This window comes from Dioscorea cayenensis, chromosome 14 (genome assembly GCF_009730915.1).
Source record: "Dioscorea cayenensis subsp. rotundata cultivar TDr96_F1 chromosome 14, TDr96_F1_v2_PseudoChromosome.rev07_lg8_w22 25.fasta, whole genome shotgun sequence".
Taxonomy (NCBI): Eukaryota; Viridiplantae; Streptophyta; class Magnoliopsida; order Dioscoreales; family Dioscoreaceae; genus Dioscorea; species Dioscorea cayenensis.
The window spans coordinates 989,502-1,012,271 of NC_052484.1; the positions used below are offsets into that span (position 1 = coordinate 989,502).

At 33.5% G+C, this 22,770-nt stretch overlaps 4 protein-coding genes and 2 pseudogenes across 4 annotated transcripts; 3 read left to right on the forward strand and 3 right to left on the reverse strand.

Moving 5' to 3' along the window:
- The first annotated feature begins 2,427 nt into the window (after positions 1–2,427).
- On the forward strand, positions 2,428–3,742 carry LOC120275548 (transcription factor MYB59-like). The gene is made up of 3 exons (XM_039282165.1): positions 2,428–2,566; positions 2,683–2,812; positions 3,580–3,742. Exons 1-3 carry the CDS (start codon positions 2,428–2,430, stop codon positions 3,740–3,742), a joined length of 432 nt encoding a protein of 143 aa, XP_039138099.1.
- A 707-nt stretch (positions 3,743–4,449) lies between these two features.
- On the forward strand, positions 4,450–5,885 carry LOC120275236 (membrane protein PM19L-like). The gene is made up of 3 exons (XM_039281761.1): positions 4,450–4,582; positions 5,309–5,486; positions 5,602–5,885. Exons 1-3 carry the CDS (start codon positions 4,450–4,452, stop codon positions 5,816–5,818), a joined length of 528 nt encoding a protein of 175 aa, XP_039137695.1. The 3' UTR covers positions 5,819–5,885.
- Positions 5,886–7,035: 1,150 nt separating this feature from the next.
- Positions 7,036–10,902, forward strand: LOC120275237 (annotated as a pseudogene).
- Positions 10,903–11,006: 104 nt separating this feature from the next.
- Positions 11,007–13,599, reverse strand: LOC120275224. Its single transcript, XM_039281748.1, is given in 3 exon segments — positions 11,007–12,054; positions 12,057–12,745; positions 13,265–13,599. Coding segments are annotated over 3 exon segments (1,680 nt in total). The 5' UTR covers positions 13,374–13,599; the 3' UTR covers positions 11,007–11,172.
- Positions 13,600–14,014: 415 nt separating this feature from the next.
- On the reverse strand, positions 14,015–17,162 carry LOC120275225. Its single transcript, XM_039281749.1, is given in 13 exon segments — positions 14,015–14,754; positions 14,869–15,031; positions 15,129–15,190; positions 15,192–15,254; positions 15,342–15,404; positions 15,630–15,680; positions 15,781–15,852; positions 15,953–16,060; positions 16,255–16,359; positions 16,634–16,666; positions 16,751–16,801; positions 16,901–16,962; positions 17,046–17,162. Coding segments are annotated over 13 exon segments (1,608 nt in total). The 5' UTR covers positions 17,119–17,162; the 3' UTR covers positions 14,015–14,052.
- Positions 17,163–20,336: 3,174 nt separating this feature from the next.
- LOC120275228 lies at positions 20,337–22,050 on the reverse strand (annotated as a pseudogene).
- Positions 22,051–22,770: the final 720 nt, after the last annotated feature.

The window sequence follows — 22,770 nt, forward strand, 5'->3', positions numbered from 1 at the left end:
AGAAAGGGAAATAAGCTATTAGTGTGGTTAAAGCAAATGTCCGAAATACCCTTTATTTATTATTTTTATAGTTTAAGCTTCATGGAGACTGGCAAAAATAGTTTTTTATAAAAAGCAAAAGATGTGCTGCTATGCAGCCACGTCTCGGTTGCACTTTAGATCCCACGGACTCGAGTCCGTGGGATCACTACTCATAATAACACTAATGCTAATTGTAAAAACATTTTGATTTCATAATTTTCAATAATAATGTAGTTGATTGTGACAAGTATTAAGGAGAAAGCTCTAAAGAGCCTTAACTTAACAGAGAAACTTTAATTATTTTTTGGGAGAATTGGTTATAAACCCCTCAAAAATTCTATAATTGCATATTTACCCTTAGAAAAATCATAATTGTATATATACCCCTGAAAAATATAGGTAATTGTGGATATGCCCCTACTGTTAGATTTCGGTAATCAAACTTGATTAACAATAGTTATAACTTGGATTAAGATATACAAAAGGACCAAAATAACTCTGGTACAATTTAAAAAAAACTTTTCAAGGGTATATATGCAATGGTATAATGGTAATTTTATATATTTGTTGTTTGTTAATGGATGATTTTTCAACTAAATTGAACTCCAAGGGTATATACGCAATTATGTATATTATTCAAGGGTATGTATGCAATAAACTTTTTTTCATGGGTAAATATGCAATTTCAAAATTTTTTAAGGGTACACCAGCAAAAAGCCCTTGGTATCCCTACAAGGTTATTTTTGTTTATTTAATTTTTTTTTTTAAAGAAAAATATTGTGAATGACAACCTACATTCCCAATAAGTGAGCCTAGTGACCACAAATCTAGAGTCCACTTTGAGAGTCCACTTTGTGGTTAATGGCATCCCACAAATATGCAAATTAATGTGAGATTAAGGTACATAATCACAGTGATTAATTGCATTACATTTATTTTTATATGATTTTATTAAAGAAAAAAACACAAGGCTAGTAATTTGATAAACATGTCTTCATGGACCATGGACTTTTTTTTTTGGTTCAACAGTTAACCCACTATCACACCTTTGTTTAAACATTTTTATTTTTATTTTATTTTTAATTTTTATTATATTTCTCGGTTAGCCAACTTGGATAAAATTTGAAGTTTTAATTACATAATTTATTCTTGTTTGATATTCAAATTATATTGGGTGTTTTTTTTAAGCATACAACACCAAATCTAATTAATTATCAAATATCATGCAATAATACATGAACGATAGATGAAAATTTTTCCTTTTTAACTCCTTCCATGCACCCCTTTGTAAACATTTAACATTTACATATATTTATATAGGTTATATATTTTCTATTTTACATTCATATTTATTAAATATAAAAAATTAAATAGAGATAAAAAAAAAGTCTAACATTTAATCAGCTTCCACTCTAATTTTTTTTTAAAAAAAATAAATAAATAAACTACAAATTTATTGAAAAAAAACATAATAATAATTAAAAGCATATAAATAAAAATACAAAAAGCGAAATAAAACACACAAATAAAAAGCTAAACGCAATCACCAGAAATGAAGCACGTCTCATCTCTAAAAATTCAATTTCTTAAGATTATATATTCAAATTATATATATATATATATATATATATATATTTAATATGAAAGCAAATTAATCGTGTTAAACCTGACCCAATCCGACCAAGCCCATATATTTTACAAGATTAGTACTAGAGTGGCTATGCCTACAAAGAAAGGTTGAAAGATACGTGTTTGGAGATCAATTAATCCGTACTAATTTATATATATAAAAATTCTAAGATTTGTGATTACCACTCGGTGTAGACTAACTTTCAAATATTTGATTCCAAAGTTAATGACACACTTAGCATGGCCCTTTTCTATACTTTAAATTTTCCTCCACATTATCAACCTAATTATAGTACAGTCCTTTCCATGCTTAATTATATAATAATAATTATACATCTTATGGTGCTGGTGTTCTATTATTATATTAAAAACAATTAAATCATTTAAAAATATGTAATTTAGAAAAAAAGAAAAAATAAGTAAGGAAAAAAGTGAATGGAAGAGATGTGGAATAACTTGATCATGAAGTACTAGTTAATACATTTGATAACACTTAATTATATGATAAGCATATGATGAGGTGTTATATGGCATTGTCCTTTAACATTACTTAAATATGGTTTTATATAATATTTAAGATTAACACAAATAACTTTCTAATGATCTCATAACACATCACTCTAACTTTCTAATCTAAACCAACTCTTAAATGTACCTCTAATTCCAACAAAAACTAGTGGAGTTTGCATATAATATAAAAATACATCAACATCACATAAACATATATATATATATATATAGACTTGATAGCTAACAATATTATTTCAAGGAGACAAAATGGATAGCCATTTTGGATGGGGAGGTGTAGTTGATGGATGGAGGAAAGGTCCTTGGACATCTCAAGAAGACAAGCTTCTTTGTGAGTATGTTAACATTCATGGAGAAGGGAGATGGAACTGTGTGTCCAACATCACAGGTATATATATATATATTTATATTTATATTTATATATATATAGTTTAATTGATGAATAAAGTTATTTATATATATATATATATATATATGTATGTTGATGTTGATATTAATGTGAAGGATTGAGAAGGAGTGGGAAGAGTTGTAGATTGAGATGGGTGAACTATCTTAGGCCAGACTTAAAGAGAGGAAAGATAACTCCTCAAGAGGAGAACATCATCTTAGAGTTGCATGCAAGATGGGGAAATAGGTAACTAATTAATTATCCATTACATCTCTTTCTTTCTCTCTCTCTCTATATATATATAATATTTTGGGTTGGTGTCAAGAATTCAAGCTTTCCTTTCATATATATAAATATGCATGTTATTCTAATTAAAAAGATAATAATTTGTTTGGTTTCTAAACTAAATAGATTTGTAAAGTTTTCATCTTTCTAATTGACATGGATCCACTGTAATTAATGTGACAATTTTTAGTATCTCAGTTGTCACCTTAATTTCAGGGATTAATAAACACAAACAAATTTATCAAGTTCATTCATTAAAATGAATTTATTTTTTTTACAGACCAAAATGTTTATTGTTATTATTTTCATTAATTTAATCTCGTAAATTCATTCTAAGCAAAGCTCTAAATACTTAATATATTTAGATATGGATGCAAGCTCATGCTTTATTATTATTATTATTATTATTGATATATATATATATATATATATATATATATATATATATAATTTATTATTTATCTAGAGTTCAATATTGTGAATACTTGGCACTCCAATGACTTCACCCTTTTTTGTTAAAAGCTAGAGTCCAACCATATTATGTTCTTTTAACCTCTCTCATTGTGTATATATATATATATATATATATGTTTTATGAAATGACTTCTTCCTTTATGTAATATGTATAACTACATGTATGTATAGTACATATATACATGTATAAAGTTGAAGCTCATGGATACATTGGAATTAAATATGTAAATAATGAATTAATGGTATGCATGAAGGTGGTCAACAATTGCAAGAAGTCTTCCTGGAAGAACAGACAATGAAATCAAGAACTATTGGAGAACACATTTCAAGAAAAGCCAAGTCTTCATCATCAAAAAATTAACCTTCAAAGATCAAAAATTACCAAAGTCTCTAATCCAACAAGATCAAAAATCATGAAAGAAGATGATGAAATGATGAAAGAAACAGTGATAAATCCACAACAAGTACTACTTGAACAAACAATGGCAACACAAGACATATTGGAAGATGATGATGATGAGATGATGAAATGCATATGCCCTTTTACTAGTTTTGTTCAAGTAAATGGTGGTTCTACTTCCATTAATGAAGATTGGAATGAGGATGAAAAACTGGGCTAGATTGTGGAATTTAGAGTAACTAGGAGTTCATGTGTTTATTTCTGTTTTAAGTTTTTGTTATTTATTATCTTCTTTAATTTCATGTCTCTCTAGATTAGTAGTGCTTTTCTTCTTAAAGAAAAGTTTCATAAGAAATTTTGATATTTCACTCCTTTTCATTAATCAGTTCATCTTCCTTGCAATAATAATAATAATAATAATAATAATAATAATAATAATAATAATACCGACAAGACTTAAAAAACCAAAAGGTGGCAGACATCAAGCGGTGCTCGGTGGAGTTCATGGGAAACATGATATATATCCATGCAGACACGTATTACACCACTTGTAAGCTTACCACCTTCACACACTGCATCTTTTGCCACGTGTCACTCTTCTCTTCAAATATATATATATATATAGTACAAAAGGGAAAGAAGAAGAAGAAGAAGAAGAGGAAGAAAAGGAAGAAGGGAGGTGAAGAATAATTTTGGAGGATCAAAACATAAATTAATCATAAAGATGGCAAGGACTGTTGTTGGAAAAAGCATGGTGACACCACTCTTGTTCTTGAACCTTGTGATGTATATAATTGTCTTGGGTTTTGCTAGTTGGTGCTTGAACCACTTCATCAATGGACAATCTCACTATCCTGGTTCCTATTTAATTTACCTTCTTTTTATTTTTATTTATTTATGCCATTTTCTATGATAACATATATATATATATATAATGATGAGTTATGGTGTGTATTAATTTAGATATTTTCCTTCTTTTCTCTTGTGTTTGGATAACATTTTTCTTTTTATTTCCCTCTTGTGTTTGGTTTATGTTGAGAGTACAAATTAAGTATTAAAAGCCTCTTTCTAGAATACTCTAATAATTTTAATATGTATGTGTACAAGTACCCTTGAATATTCTTCCCTATTTTTATTTTGATGGGATAACCTTGATATGTATATATGTGCACATAAGTTTAAAAAACTGTGTTTTATGACAACTATATATGTCTTATAATTATGAAGGAAACTAAATCCATGTCTTGATTACTATTTTTTTTAATAGTAATTAACCCTGTATATTTTACAAGTAGAAACCCAAATCAAAGGCAAAGCAATGCTCTAGATATATATATATATATATATATATATATATATATATATAGAACCTTGTTTGATTATGTTTTAAGTTATTAGAAAACCAAAAGCAAAGCAAAGCAAAGGAGGGCTTGCTTTACATAATTAGAGAGATTAATTAGAACTACATAAACCATAATTTATTTATTTAATTAAACCAATCAAATGCATCATTTTCATCCAACATAAAACATCAAAAAAGTTGTTTGATCTAATTAAGATTTCTTTCATTGTTTTTCAAATAGGGGTGGCCGGAAATGGAGCAACATTCTACTTCCTAGTCTTCGCAATCCTCGCCGGAGTTATCGGTGTGGTTTCAAAGCTCGCCAGTGCTTCTCATATTAGGGTTTGGAGGAATGACAGCCTTGCTGCAGCTTCTTCTTCTTCTCTCATTGCATGGGCCATCACTGCCCTTGCTTTTGGGTACGTACCTAATTACCTAAACACCCCTGCATGCATGCATGCATATATGCATTAACAATGATAATCACGTGCGTTAATTATACGTAGTATAATAAAATGGTTGCATGGCATGCAGGTTGGCATGCAAGGAGATACATTTGGGAGGATATAGAGGATGGAGACTTAGGGTTTTGGAGGCTTTCATTATAATATTAGCTTTGACTCAGTTGATTTACGTGGTGTTATTGCATGCAGGCATGTTTAGTGGCAAATATGGACCTGGTTACACTGATCCAGATTATGGTCATGAACAAGTTCCAAAGGGCAGTACTGGTGTTGCCACCAGAGCTTAATAATTAACTTGTTATATATTGTTAGGGTTTATGTATGTCTTGTTGTTTTGTGTTTGTGTGTTTGTTTGACACGTGTGCTGGTTTTTCTTGTTAAGTTGTTGGTGTGGTGTTATGTATGTTATGTATGTATGTATATATGAAAATAGTATGGTTTTATGGTTGTATATGTATTTATGTGAAAATATGGGATTAAACTTTGGCGAAGATGAAGTCAAAGTTTTTATGTTTTAATTATTTTTTGGAGTTCATTTGATGCTTCAACTTACCTTAATAAATAAATTTTATGTTTAAAACTTCCATAATGGTATATATGTATGTATATATATCGATTGATGAAACAAATATAGTTTTGCTTATATGGAATTCATTTGATACAATGAGACCTCAAGTTGCAAGGATAGAGTCTAAGCAAATAAATAAATAAATGTTATTCTTAAACTTTCATCAAAGTATATATATATACATACATAGTAAAAGGTATATTAAATGAACTCCAAATAATAAAAATGGACACCCACTATATATATATATATATATATATATATATATATATATATATATATATATATATATTAGTTTTTATAATGATATAGTTCATAGTTTATACTTGGAAATAAAACTATTTATTGAAAAAATGTGATATATTTACTAAACTGAAATGAACTTCATTTGTTACAAACATCCTTATTTTGATGAAGTTCGTTTAATGTATAAATACTGTATCATTATAATTGTAGTGATACTATAGAAATATTATGTATACGAAACATAAATCAGCGTATTTACCAATAAGATATCATTCCATATGGTAAAATTTCTAGGGGTCATTAAGCTATCTGGTACAACATCATATCTGTTTGTCTCTTTGACATCATTATATAGGGAGGAGCTAGTTCTCTTCGTCAAAATAAATAAATAAATAAATAAATAAATAAATTACATAAATAACTTCATCTTATTAAATTGAATTACATTAAAATAAATTATTATTCGGACAAAGCATATGCCATGAATAATATGAAAAATATATTTTTTTTGTCCTTAAAATAAACATTAGATATAGTTCAGATGGCAATTTCAATAATATGAAGCCCTTAAGTGTAAATCTTGACCAAGCTTCAAGATTCGCAGTCTCTCTAATCCAACGGTTGTGATTATCTTATTAGAAAATAGAGCAATTTAAGAGAAAGATCGCACCTTTGCGGTGAACCAAAGCTGAAGAATTTCGCCAGAGAGAGCTCCAATGGAGGGCGCCGGCGGCGAGCTCGACGACGAGATCCGCGCCCAGTTCCCCCTCTCGTTCGGGAAGAAGTCCGGGCGGCCACCGCCCAACTCCTCCAGTGTCCACTCCTCCACTCGCCGCGCTGTTGGCCCCGTCTCCGTGGACCGGAACCCTAACCCTAGCTCTAGTGGATCCAAGAGTCGTGATGTTCAAGAGGAGGAGGAGGAGGATGCGATGATTGGGCCTCCGCCGCCACCACCGCAGCCGGAGGTATCACAGGATGAAGATGACCAGATGATGATTGGACCTCCCCGGGCACCGCCGCCTTCTGACCAATTGGGATCGGATGATGAGGATGAGATGGACTCCGATGATGAAGATGGACCGGAGGAGTTTCGTAGGATTCCACTCAGCAATGAGATCGTTCTCAGAGGACATTCCAAGGTACTCATAAAAATCCCATTTTTTTTTATGATATAAATTTTTTTTTTTTTAGTTCTGATGTGCTATGCATGATATTGTTCTAACAATTTCATCTTAATTTCTTGAATTGTAATATCTGGCAAATAATCAATGAGATGGGTAGTATGCTTAGCAGTGAAGAATTTAGGAAATGGTTCTGTATTTTTTTGGTGAATGATTGTTTATATTGATTGAATTTTAGAACTTTTTGTTGATCGTTCTTAATTTTCTTATGAGTTCTTAATGAAGTCTTGTATGTCTAGCAAATGTCCAATGTGCTATGCTTGGCAGTAGAGAATTTAGAAATGGCTCCTTTTTCTTTTCCGTGAGCAATTGTCTATTGGGTGTTAGCACTTTTTTTCTTTATCGTTTTTCAATGTTTTATGTGAATTTATATGTTCAATTTGGCATCTTTCAGGTTGTCTCGGCTCTTGCAATTGATCATTCAGGGTCAAGAGTTCTTACTGGAAGCTATGATTACACTGTTCGGATGTATGACTTCCAAGGGATGAATTCCAAGTTGCAGTCATTCAGGCAGCTGGAACCATTTGAGGGTCATCAAGTTCGTAGCTTGAGTTGGAGTCCAACAGCGGATCGATTTTTGTGTGTAACTGGCTCAGCTCAGGCCAAGGTCTCTTCTTTCATTTCATTTCAATTCATATTGTTAAAATATATATATATATATATAGAAATTGTTGCTTTAGTTTGACCAAGTATTTATATCTTCATTTCAGATTTATGACCGAGATGGCCTTACCTTAGGTGAGTTTATCAAGGGGGATATGTATATACGTGACTTGAAAAATACAAAGGGGCACATATCTGGCTTAAGCGGTGGAGAATGGAGTCCCAAGGCAAAGGATGAAATATTGACATCCTCTGAAGATGGATCCTTGCGGATATGGGATGTCAATGAATTCAATAGTCAAAAGCAGGTCTGTGCCTGATTATTAATAAGATGCTTAGATGTTTGGTTATCTCAATTAAAGTAAAGCAATTTGATTTATTAAAAATGTATGAACTGTTGCTTGATTTACTACCTGTTTTTTAAAGTTGTTTGTGAGAACAGTTAAAGAAGTGTTTATAATAACATGGCAGGAAGGAACCTCTGGACTCTAGAGATGCTCATGCAAATAACTATTTTAGTCTCTGTAATTGCTCTATGTATTCATGTCAAACTGATTCTTAACCTGTTTTTTGTGCCTTATTTATTGAAAATACTTACATAGAGTTTCTGTCAGTTCTGATATGGTATGAGTTGGAGCTTTCATATGAGAATACCATTACTTAGAAATTTATGGACTGTTACATGAACAGGTCATCAAGCCAAAGCTTGCAAGGCCAGCAAGAGTTCCAGTCACTGCCTGTGCTTGGGATAATACCGGTAAACGCATTGTTGGTGGTATTGGGGATGGCTCTATTCAGGTAGCTTCATCATTCAACATGTGTTCTGTATCACATTTTGTGCCCGCTATCTATGGATATCAAAGTGATGACTTAGTACTTGCGTTGGTATATCTTTTTTATGATTCACTGTTTTTAACTCATAATGCTTAGTTTGATTCCAATTTCGAGAAGGTTTAGTTAAACCTCATGTTTTTAATAGATTGTCATATTATAGGATATATAACCTACAATTTCTGGTTAGAGGTGGACAATGATAAAGGTCTTGCAAGTGGTAGGGTTGTGCTCAATGCATTGCTCATTTATTTATGTTCTTCTGTTGCGGCAGATGTGGAGCATCAAACCAGGATGGGGAAGCAGACCAGATATATACGTAGACAAAGGACATGCTGATGATATAACAGGACTCAAGTTTTCTGTCGATGGATTGCTCCTGCTGTCAAGAAGCCTTGATGGTACCTTGAAGGTAGTATGGTTTCCATTTCTTTAGTTTTCACATCTTCAAGCATAGCACATCATGCAACTGATGCTCACTTTGAGGAAGTTGTTTACATGACCAATGAAACAAAAATGCAAGTTACTGTAAATGTTGAATTTTTCCCAGGTTTGGGATTTGCGACAAATGAAGAGTTCTCTCAAGGTCTTTGAGGATCTTCCCAATCATTATGCGCAGACAAATGCTGCTTTTAGCCCTGATGAGCAGTTAATTTTTACTGGGACCTCTATTGAGAAGGAAGGCACAAATGGAGGCATGCTCTGCTTTTTTTGACCGAAGAAAACTCGAGCTTGTATCAAGGGTTGGAATATCCTCTAAATATAGTGTTGTTCGTTGTGCCTGGCATCCGAAGATTAATCAGGTATAGATTTAGCATTATAAGTTCATGTCTTTCTTGATGGTTAATGATAGCACATTCTTAGACTCTCAGCCAAACCTCTGTTTTTTTCCTGCAGGTCTTTTGCAACAGTCGGGGACAAGAAGGAAGGAGGGAGTCACATACTGTATGATCCATCTATCAGTAAGAGAGGAGCACTTGTTTGCGTTGGAAGAGCTCCTCGACAAAAATCAGTTGATGATTACGAAGTGCAACCAGTTGTTCACAATCCGCATGCATTACCTTTATTCAGAGACCAGCCCAGCCGTAAACGACAAAGAGAAAAAGCATTGAAAGATCCTCTTAAATCACACAAACCTGAAATACCTATGACAGGCCCTGGTCACGGTGGAAGAGTCGGTACTACCAAAGGCAGTTTATTGACTCAGTATCTTCTGAAGGTAAACATTTGTTTAAAATTATTTCCACTCAACTGATTCGGCTTTTCAACTTTGGAAGCTTTTATGTAACATTTTATTTTTTTTATTTTTAATGCAGCAAGGTGGGTTAATTAAGGAGACCTGGATGGAAGAAGATCCTAGAGAAGCTATACTTAAATTTGCCGATGTAGCAGCTAAAGACCCGAAGTTCATTGCACCTGCATATGCGGAAACTCAACCAGAACCTGTTTTCGCAAAGTCGGATTCTGACGAAGAGAAGGAGAAATGACTCGGTATGTGTATTTAGTTCTTGTATCATCATTAAAACCTGAGATGTCAGAGTAACAAAACTCAGATGTTCTTAACTTTTCAACAATCATTTGAGAGAACTGCCAATAATTTGAAGAGCATTTGCTTGTTTGTTTTCACTGGCATTTACAGATTTTATTTCTTGTCATTTCATGAATTAACTGGTTTGTTTGATCTAATGCAGTTCATAAGACAAGCAAATTGCTTCAAATCAGTAAATTTGAAGAGCAAAAAGATGGGGATCTTTGATGATACAAATGGAATGAAAAAGAAATAAGAACCATTTTGCTTTCATGATCATGTACTGTTTTTCATTCAGGGAAATCCTCAGTACTGTAAAGTCACTGTAATTTGTATGGAAAATTTGAGTTCAATGTGAGTGTATAAACTCAATTTCTGACAAAAGTTAAATAGAATTACTGATTTTGAGGCTTATGTGTTGTCATGATTCTTTGAAGTTCAATTTTGTGCATTTCATTTGCAGTCACAAATAAAATTTCACAGGAACCTGAACATTTGGATTATTAACTATCAAACAGTGTACATGTATTAAAATATCAAGTCCAAATCACTTAATAATCTTTTCAAGCAAATACTACAAGAATTTGGTACAAACAAACGTATATCAAACACTTTTCATTTCGACGAATAGAAATACAAGTGATTTGAATCATTTTTACAGATTAAAAGAGAAGATAACTAGGCTTACCATCTTTCATCGCCTTCCCAATTATTCTTCTCCTTTGGCCCTGTCGGTCCTTCCTCCCCGTACAACTCCATGGGGAGTTTATCGAAAATGGTCTCGACAGAGAACCGGAGATTAATTGGCAGAAAACCAATTATCTTGTCCAGATCTGATCTAGAATTATATGTAATCGTCGGACCCCATTCCCGCATGAATTGCAACCAACACGGTTCAGTCACAACATCAGCAAGATACTCAGCTGCGACAATTTGATACTTAACACTCGAATCTACTGAAAAATTGCTGCTAGCCGCGTCATTCCTCACACCGATTCCAAGCTTTTCAGAACCTTGGAGGTAGTTTCCTGGGTGTGGGAAACTCGCATGCCCGCTCTTTGATGAATACACAATTGCTTTGTTATCTTTGATAAATTCCAGGTCACAAACACTCACCCATTCTCCACCGCTGTGCTGCGAGAAATATATACCCCAAAGCTCGCCGGTAAAATTGCTAATACGTAGAGTGAAATGCTCCCAGTCGGAAACATGCTGCCCAATTTTGTGTAGTGCGAAATTGAGCAACCCGATCTTGATTGTTGCGGGGCCATTGAACGGGCAAAACACCCACATCGCAATGTCCGTGAAAGTTCCTCCGAGAGCTGGCTTTACATGAGCATACAGCTCAGCACTGTCCATGTCTCCATGCTTAACATAACTGTTCCGATCATCATCGGGTAAATCTATCCAGTATTCTCCATCATTCACACCACCGCTAGGCAGGTTCGAACCTTCTATGTCAATAGGCTCCCCGAGAGTCTTGCCGTTCCTGTGTAATGTAGCCCCGTTCTTGAAAAACCATGAGACCGACGAGGGTAAATACACTTCCTTAGGATGGAAAAAAACACTGTCGGACCATAATGACTTATTAGAGCATTGATCTGCTCCAAATTTGGCATGGCATATAAAGAGGAATCAAGATTTTTTAAGCAAGAGACATCGACCATTTCTCCAGAGAAGTTATAACTGCTGCAGCAAAATGTTCCAACTGGCAGGCCTTTCGCCCACATTCCCCGACAGCAGGGTCGTGATTTCCATACCTGAAACTCAAAAAGCCCTGCTTCCGACTTAAATATCAAATCCTTAGTTTCACATGTTTCAGTAAGATCAGACTGAACACATCTGACTTCTTCAAGAGAAGGCTTGTCAGGACTTTTAGTGACAACATAGCCAACAGCTTTATAACCTTCAGGTGGCAATGGAAGCCAGAAGTAACCACAAGAAACATCGAAATTGCCATTCCCGTCATCTGAACACCAAACAAGTTCATAGTCAATAGGTTTCTCAAGAGCTCGAGCTCTTGTTCCACAGACTTCAATCTCCCTTGCCACAAGAACAAAACCATGCAAAGGCTTGTCATTTGTTTGACCATAATGACCAAGACTGAAAAAGCCATCGGGTATATCAATCGGTCTATAAAATGTAGCCCCGTTACTATTTTCATCAAGCTGAACACAACTCCAAATTTTCTGAAACTTCTTAATCTGTACAACCTCAAGTTCACCTATGCAAATTGATCCCTCAGCAAATCCTCCACCTGCCACAACAGCATTGTAACAAAAACTAAAATACAATCAACAGAAAGTAAGAACCACAACCAAAAGGACAATGCCAAGCACAAAACAGAAAACAGATGTCACTATAATTCACACTGCAGATAAGAGTCTGGATGTTTTGTCATATAATAAAGCATCAATTTCATAGAACCAAATAATTATCCTTTTTTTCTAAATCCCAATGCTTGAAGATTATGCTTACCAGATATCAACATATAAATAGTAATTTAAATGAATGAAAAAAATCCAAACTCTCATAAACAATGAATGAATATAGTCCACCAAAAAGTTCAACTACCATCTGATCTCTTCAAACAATATAAACCTAAATACCTAAAAAAAAATTCCCAAGAAAAGGAGCCCCAAAAATTGAGTCTTTCAGCAATAATCAAAGATACAACAACCAAAAGAGAAGAACAAATTGAGAAAATAACTCATAAAATTGAAGGCAATCAGTAAACCCTAGCAAATAAACCATAAATCAGGAAAAAAGGTCTCACCTTTGGGCCACTGAGGCAAAGCACAAGGAAGAGAGAAGGGCTTCGGCTCATGAAATTCCTTCTGAGACGCAGCCCCACACCACCATCCCAAGCAATCGGAGCAATCCATCTTAATTCTCCAGTCTCGAAAAAACCCTAGCTTTCAATCCGATTCCTCTACAAATTGTTGGAGTTACACACACGTTCCTTGAATTCCATGGAAGCGACAATGATTTGTGGCCCGTGAAGCAATAATGGAAAAATCAAGGTGGCCTCTTTTGACATTTTCAAGGATTAGGGTTGGACATTAGCTTGATTAGGGTTAGGGTTAGGGTTAGGGTTAGGGTTAGAAATTTATAGTGGAGAAGTGGAGAGAAAGAGAAGAGGAAAAAGGCGGGGAAAGAGAAAGACGTTTATTAACGGTTATTTTACATTTTAACCCCTATAAAAGTTTTTAATTTATAAAATTTTGCTTGATTGTTTTTTAAGAAATTATCTTTATCTACACTCAAAGAATAATTAAACACTTTTCAGCATTTTGGCCTTTTATTTTTATTTGCCTTTAATTTGTTCTTTTCTTCATGCCGAAAAATATAAATAATTATTAATACTACATCTCTTTTAATTAAATAATACTAACAAAAAAAAGTCTTTGTACAATTACCTACTTTTCCAAGGGTATGCAAGCAATTGTCTCTTTCTTCATTGATGAGATAGATTGACACTCAATCAACCATAAAAATATCAATAAATTAATTGCGAATTCTAATAAATCAAAAACCAAATAATAAGAATTCAACAAAATATCATCACAGAGAGAAATACAAAATGGTCAATGGTGCATTTTGGAGACCATTGTTACAAGTTGCAGCATCAATTGAGAACCAAGAACTTATAATTCCACCATTTGATTCAATTCCATTAAACCACTTATCGATGAGCTTGAATCCATAGTTCGAAGCTGCGGAGAGTATCAAATTTTCATCGACTCTCCTTTGGATATGACATAGAATTAAAGCCGGTTTTCTTTCGCCCTGAAAATCTTCAGATATCATCTTCCTCGCAGTTTCAAACAAAGGAGATATAGCTTCAGAGTTGTAGGTAACATCAGTGCCTATGATGACATCGAAGCCTCCGGCGAGATCCTTGATGTCCTTTATATCATCGGTGTTTCCCCATAACAACTTCTTGACGACAAGTTTAGTGAGTAGGTTTGGTTCTACATTTGCGGCAATGTTCTCATTCAGGAGGTTTAATGATTCTTTGTCTCCATCGGTGGCAACCACGAGTTCTGCTGATCGAGCCGCTACCATGGAACAGATACCGGCAGAGCCACAGCCTAATTCCAAAACCTTTTTCCCCGAAACAATCGAAGGGTTGTCGGATAATACATTGCATATAAAGCGGGCGGATTCCCACAGCATAAGGCCGGTTGATTTGCATGTGTGTTGATGCTCTTTCCCGAGTATTTTTATTCTAAAGTTGCAGTTTTTTAGTTTGATCTCAGTAATCTGTGTGCAAACAAACTTCATATTATAAATCTGGATATCAAGAATTTCGGCTTCGTTAATGAGGGAGGAGAATTTAGTCTATTCAAGATGATTACAGAAAAAGAAAAATATTACCTCATTGATGGATGGCACGGAGTCAAACATTGCGGTGATACTTTCAGACATGTCGATCTCAAGGTCACTTGCAGGATCCTTTGTGCACAAATCCTTACCAGGTCTCTCTACTGATTCTTGCCCACCAGAAAAGTTCAGGGAGAATACAGCTTGAATCCAACGCCTGAAAAATACAAAGAACCGGCTCAATCTAAGCGGAGAAAAGAACATATTTTTTTCGGTGATTTGTAGCAGGAGATCGATTCCAATTTTTTTGCTACCGATTCATCACCAATTCTCGAGATCGGTTCTCCATTTGCTTGTTGTAGACGCTAATTTCATCGGGTCTCAAATCCATTTTGTTCGAATAAAGTTGTCAGGTGATCATTTGAAAAATAATATGCACGCTGTAGAAGCAAGTGTCTTATCAGGATCTTGAAAGAGCAGGATATATACTATAGTTCTAGAACAATCACTGGCTCGATTGAACTTACAGTACCATCACCTCTGACGTAAAAGTTTTCACTAATTTGCTGCTCCTTGGAAGTGAATCTTTCCTGTAAATTGTTGTCATAAAATAAAGTTACCCCTAGTAAGAAATAAACTAAATTATAACCCAACTAAATGTCACGGATTTTCCGTGAAGTCCAAAAGACTCCAAACAAACTACAATATGACCGAAATGTTTAAAAAGTGTAAACATCCAAAAATGTTTTAGTAATCAAGAAGAAATATGATCGACTTGAAGATACGCCAAATACTGTGCTCAATAGAAACCCAACCTGAGCAAGGTCGCCGGCAGCATAGTCCCGGAGAAGCACATGGCCATTAGGCTGAAAGTCATTGTCAGCTTATGATGATAAAAATAGTAAATACAAGACAAAGGAGTATTGATTTTTAATTTGATTCTCGTATAGCCAACACAAAATATACCTTGAGAACCTTCCTGATATTCTGCAATACTAAAGGCATCTTTTCTGGAGATACTGCAGACAACACAAAAATCTACTTATTATGTCAAATGGGGACCATCTCAATGAAGCTCTACCACCGAACAAATTGAAAAAAATAACAAACAAAAAGAGTTAGTAGACTTTCACAATACCATAGTTGCCACATCAACTGATGATGGTGCTACAATTTCATTGAGATTGTGCTGAGTGAGATCACAAACAAATGCATTTACTCGATCTTCTGAAAAATCTTTATGTGCCTGCCACATTTAAGTTCTTCACTAAGAAATGACGAAAACAATTAATTCTAACAAGGTCTTCAAATAAGATACATAAACTGGAGATGATAAATTGTCCTAGATTCTGAAATCCATTATAAATTATCCAGACCTAACAAATTAAACTCCAAGGAGAAGAGTTCAGCAAGAATGAACAAGCATAAAGAGGTTTGTACCTTGACTAAGTCGATAGCACGTGGTGAAAAATCACAAGCATGGACAAAGATATTAGGATGGTTAGCAATTAAAGGGAATACAGTGTTCCCTGCTCCACAACCAACCTGCCGATAAAAACTTACTGATTAAATACAACAAAGAGTGCAAATCAAAATCATTTTAATGAAAAACAATGCAAGTACTAATAAATTTAGCATTTAACAACAAAGATAATAAGAACACCGTTAATGGTTCCCAAGAGAAAGCTATATATATATAGATAGGATTAAGAAACTGCTGAATTTATACACTAAAATAATAAACAAAGAAAAGCATAAACAGATGAACACATAATTTTTCAACTAAGTTTTCTTGAAATCAATCAAAACGATTATTTACCTCCAAAACTACAAGATTCTTGCCATCCGGAGCCTGAAAACACAGAAGCAGACAATCAAAAACCTGAAAAAAGAAGTCTTTCAAAGATTAAAATAAGTTTCTGTTTTAGTAAAAGGCCTTGAAATAGCTGCCCCATTCTTTGTCCAAGTAATGCCGATCTTTGAAGAACTAAAACCACTCAAAAATCAAACTTTTTATTGATTTTCTTCAGAAACAAATAGAATTCCACTAACTAGAACTCAAAAAAATCAAGAATAAAAAAAGAACCTTATCCTTGTGACGCCGATAGAAGAGATCCCAATACCTTCCAGCCTCCCTCTCATACTTCTCTGCGAAAAAAAACCAAAAGTTCGATCTTTTCTTTAAAAACCCAACTTCCAAGAGATCAAGATGAAGGAGAAGAATTGGCCACCTTTCCAGAAGGGCGTGACTTGCCTCGCCGGCGACGGAGAAGCAGAATAGATGAGCATCTTCTTCGCCGCCATTGCCGCCACCGCGAGAACCTTGAAGCTAGGGTTTTAGATTCCGCGCCATCGTGGAGGAATGATCTTGACCGTTCATTCAATTCGGGCATGATTCTCAGACCCGTTAAGGAAACATCCGAATCCGATTTCAGAAGTGGGCTAAGTGGGCTTGGGCTTCCCTTCCAAGCCCATTGCTCAAACTATTATATTATTGAATAAATTATTATTATTTATTAAATAAATGTTAACATGAATTTTGTCATTTTAAATTGCAAAGATTTATGTTTTAGAAATAAATTTATTTATATAATTAATATTTTTATACTTTTAAGAAGTATATACATGAAAGAATATAAGCCATGGTTATTAACTATGAGCAAGGTGTGTACATACATGAAACGTAGTTATATAGAAATATATGAATAAATTTGAGATTTTACAAGGGATATTTGTAAATAAATAATTCATATTTTTAATTATAATAGTGTGTATATATATTTAATAAAAATGAACAAAATTATTTCAATAAATTAATATTTGAATTCATCCCTTTAGCACAATATGAATACTCTAAATAAAAAATCGAGTGCCAATAAATTAAAAAAACTTTTGGAAATATTACCTTGATAGAATATAAACACTCTATACAAAAAGATTTAGTGTCAATAAACCAAAAACTTTCATAAATATTTTTCATAAAAAAATAATCTCAAACTCAAATTATATATATATATATATATATATATATATATATATATATGTAAATGTATGTAAGTGGGACTCTGGGAGGATGTGGAAAAGGAAACAATGGTGAGGTGGTGGGCAATTGTTTTGCTTATATTATATTATAAATAATAAAATTAAAGCTTGCCACGTTGATGATCAGTTTACACTATTAAAAGTTAATGTTTATATATATTTTTATATATAAAGTTAATGAATATGTATATGTGCACACATCATCTCCATTAATTAGTGGAGATATTTTGTTTAATCAAATTTTTAACATGGATAATGGAACTCGATATATATATATATATATATATATATATGATGGGAAAAAAAATTCAAATATATATATAACATAACCAAATGACTTTTTTAGTCCTTAGGTAAGGTGTCTATATTTTTTTACTGAGCATACAAGTTCAGGCCTTGGTTTTATGCAAAGTAATAACATGTCCCATGCTTTACATACTTCTTATTTGGTTTTTCATATTTTTTTAAATATATATAACATAAATTTTATAAAAAAATTTTGCTCGTGTGCTTCTCAAATTGGTAAACTGTGTTTGTGTGTGTATATATATATTATTCGTACACAACCAAAAAAATAAAAAAATAAATAAAAGAGAAAATAATAACAGGGTTGAGAAAACAAAAAAGGAGAGAAGAGAGCAGTTAGATAGTGATCTAATGCACTGGGACATATCTGATTGAAAAAATCTGTTGACGTCCTGAGATGACGAGGACTCATATATATATATATATATATATATATATATATATATATATATATATATATATATATATAATTCAAAGAAGTGTGTGTTATTTGTAGATTTTAGAAGGGTGTCTATGTAATATAAAAGGTTTAATATATTTTTTTAATATAACATCCAAATCTATAATGTATTTAATTTAAGGTCCTCATTGGATTCCAAAGAGGAAAAACATAATGAAAAGGCCTAAGATTGACGGAGATTCCACAATTCACAAACCAAAATGTTTAATTTAATCAAATTTTATATTCTCTATGCAAAAAGATACCAACATTGTTTTTATATTATCATGTATATACCTAATGATTCCATTTGTCTTCTTCTTTCTATATATTAAAGTTAATGTTTATTTATTTATTTATTTAAGATGATGGCTATTTTCATTTTTGTCCTTTACCTTAAAAAATAAAATTAAATTTCATCATCTATATTAATTAATAAACTTATAAATATTTTTTCTTCTTTATTATTATTTTTATTTGGTTAAAACAAAGTGATCTCGTCTGGTTTCAAAACTAGATTATTCTTTAGTTCTCCCCTAACACAGCTTGACACGTATCCCCTAACTACAATATAAAAAAAATTAGAACATCATATCATATGAGAATACTGTGTGAGACTGTGATAGGAAAGGATCAGGGAATAACCTGATTCTGGAACCAGGTAAGATGACTTAAAAAAAAAAAAGGACAAATAAATAATTAATAAAAGATATTTGTAAGAATATACCTACAAAAGTATTTATTTATTTGTTTAATAAAAAAATGTTGGACTCATTAGGACTATAATCTCTAATTAAATAAGACTGAAAAACTCTTCAAAGAACTTGAATTTCTTTGTTAACAAGAGAATGTTCATCAAAGGTTCAAGAATGGAGGAATGGGGACCAAAATGGAAGCTAAAGAAGACGAAGAATTGAAGACAACGACGACGATGAGATGATTATGAAGACTGTTGGAGCTCTATATCATGAAAGAGCTCTAGGCAAGTCTGTTGCTTGGCTTTTGATCCATTAATAATGCACTTGTTTTCATGTTTTTTGTTTTTGTTTTTATGTTTTTATTTCATTTGGAGTGACCTTGTTTCAATGTATGAATGGAAAAAAAAAATAATTAACTTTGATTTTCAATTCATGAGAGTCAATGTTTATATCTGCAGAAATTTATAGATTTCTAATTCCCGGGTTTTGAATAAATCTTAGTTACTTTTTTTGAATAAATCTTAGTTACTTTTCGAGCATAATTAGCTTTTTAAATGATCAATAATATCTGCAGAAATTCATTGAAGTCTAATACGAACATTCGGTATAAGGATTAATACGAGAATTTGTAACATGATTAATAGTTTTCAATGATTCTTAAGCAGTAATATTTTGAATCCTGTCGTAAAATTGAAAAATGATCGATACTGAAACTAATATGAGTTTTCAGTATCGGAAAACATTCAAACTGAAGAGATTACCACCGAGCATTGAAGACAAACAAATTTTTACCAATCTATTTATTTTTATTTCACCAGCAGAAACAAGCTTACATATGTCTTGAATTCAATGACAAAGACTAGTTTGACAGAGGAAGTGACACAGAAACTTATTGTTCTAAAGACATCACCACATGCTAGAAATTGCAAGCATACAACATGAATAACTTTGACTACAAAAATGCAGACAAAATAAGAGAGAGATAATAAGTAGATATGAATGGAGTGGACCTGCCAAACTTTCAAGCATTGAATTGCTTTTAAGTCCTTGCGTCCAGGGCGAGGATGGTGCTCAAATTCATCGGGCTCATGTAGTCCGGGGAGCCAGTCAGGATTTGTCTCACAATGATCCGGTTAGCTCTTTCGGTCGGATGGAAAGCATCCCAAAATGCAAAGATATTTCTATCGGGACATAAGTTGGATGCAATAGTACATAGGCCAATGCCATTGTACGGTCCTTGCCCACAGCATGCGATCTTTGAGGTGATAAATCCTGTGGAATGAAAACAATTAAGATATGTGTGTATATGGAGATTTCGTATCGAGTATTTTTGAGAGTACTAACCGTAGGGCTCGTGGGTTGGAAATGAAATCCATGTGCATTCTGAAAGCATTTGCTGCGATGAAGACATCAGAACCGAGTTGGGAGTTTAGATCATTTATCATTTGGACAAGTTGACCATTGAACATGTCGCCAGCTCTCTGAAGCTCGACGTCGCACTGGCCATCCCTGCTTCTCATTGCAAGCTCTGCTGGTACACAGCCGAGGGGTCCAGTTCCGGTGACCAGAACTCTTCTAGCGCCCAATTCATATAGTTTCTGTAATTCAACAAAAACTTGACTTAGCTAGTAATCTTTACTTTGTTTACTGATCATTTTGGATTCAAGCAATCAAATAATGTGTAATTCAAATTAGAAGTAGGATGAAAAGAAGAGAAAGAATGAGGAGAGAAGATTTACGGCAAGAATTTTCTTGTATTCAGAGACAATGTAGCGGGACGTAGTCAGGCAGTGAGAACTCGCGGGATCTCACAGAGTAAGGGATCAAGTAATAATTGTTGACAAAATCATTGCCTCCAAGAGTGATGAGAACCAGGGCCTGGTTCACTAGCTGTTGTGTCTGTTCAGGGCCGACAAGAGAGCTAAGCCTCTGTTGGTACTGTTGGAAGTATTGCAGTTGCTTGGTGATACGAATTATATTCAACTACACAACATCAGAATCAATCAAAGTTTTTAGTTAACAGCAATTGTCATAATACTGAAAACAAGTAATCGAACTGAGTATATAGATATATATATTTGCATGAATTCAATGCTCACAAATTGAATTCCTGTATCATTGAGAATTCCAATTCCAGCTGATGCAAAGTTTGCGCCCACAAGCAGTCTCTCCCGCGGAGCTCTGGGAGCTAAGTATGGCAATGTTGGCTCAGCTCCGAGATATTCACCTGAGGAAGAAACATCGAAGATTTCTAAACTTCATATAGATTGAGAAATGGTAGTGTTCTTCAAATTGGCTGCATGCTTGCGCCATGCATAGTAAAAAGAAAAAATTGACACTTACTGATAATGTCAGGAATGTTAAGGCCATTGGAAAAGCGGCCAGTTGCTCGGCGAGTCGGGAAGTCAATGCCGTAAGGAGGGGAATCGGCCCTTGCTGTTGTTGCCAAGAAGTTGTTATTGCCACTGTCAACCAGAGAATCACCAAAGACGAAGAATGCACGAGCCTCTGTAGAAGTTAAAGTTCCCAGAGTTACAAGGCCAACCAAGGAGATGATAAGAGTAATGAAGGAGGCCATCATGATATAGATCAAGTGTTTTGACCAGCTAGAGCCTTGTATTGGATTGCTGTGTACATGAAGTCCAAGATATAGTGGCTTTATATAAGCTCACATGCATGCCTACAATAATTCATCTTTCATCTTATGAGGTCAAGACGGCCATTAGAGGACCACCAAATTGATGGTTTGAAAGTTACAGATATGAAGATCTTAGCAAAGAATGCCATGCAATTTTTACTGATGAAGTTGCTCAAAAGCACGAGTTGGTGGTTGGCTGCTTCCTTCATCTATCTCTTACTAGCCCTTAACTCCAACCAGGTCCATTGTTCTAAATGTTATTTCTTTGACAACAAGGCGGTAGATAAAACTATTTATTAGGTAACTAATTTTGGTAGCTCAATATCCACCACGCCAATGGTTGATTGGCTTTTCCAGCTTGAACTCATCAAATATTCAATGATGTTGTAGCAATAACAACAATGTTCATGACTAATTTATCTAGATTTGTAGGGGGGAAACAAAATTCAAACCATTTACTGAATTTTTACGAGCATAGTAAAAGAACTGAGACATATAGAAAGGTGAAGATAATAACACTATTTTATGCTAATATATTAAAGCAACAAACTATAGTCAATAGCAAGTAATGGCCAATAAGATCTCAGACAGTAAAAGTAGAACTTGTTTACTTGAGCTTTTGAAAGTATGTTCCATTCTATCCAAAGAAAAAGGCCATGGTTTTAGCTGTATTGGAATTAATATAAAGGAGAAGGGAAGTTTAAAATGAAGGAAGTAAAATTTAAAAAAAAAAACACTTCAATAATACTGTGTTTTCACAGATGATCAAACTCAACAAAACAATTCACATTGTTTTCTTTTTTATCTATTTCTTTTCAATCCAAACACATCCT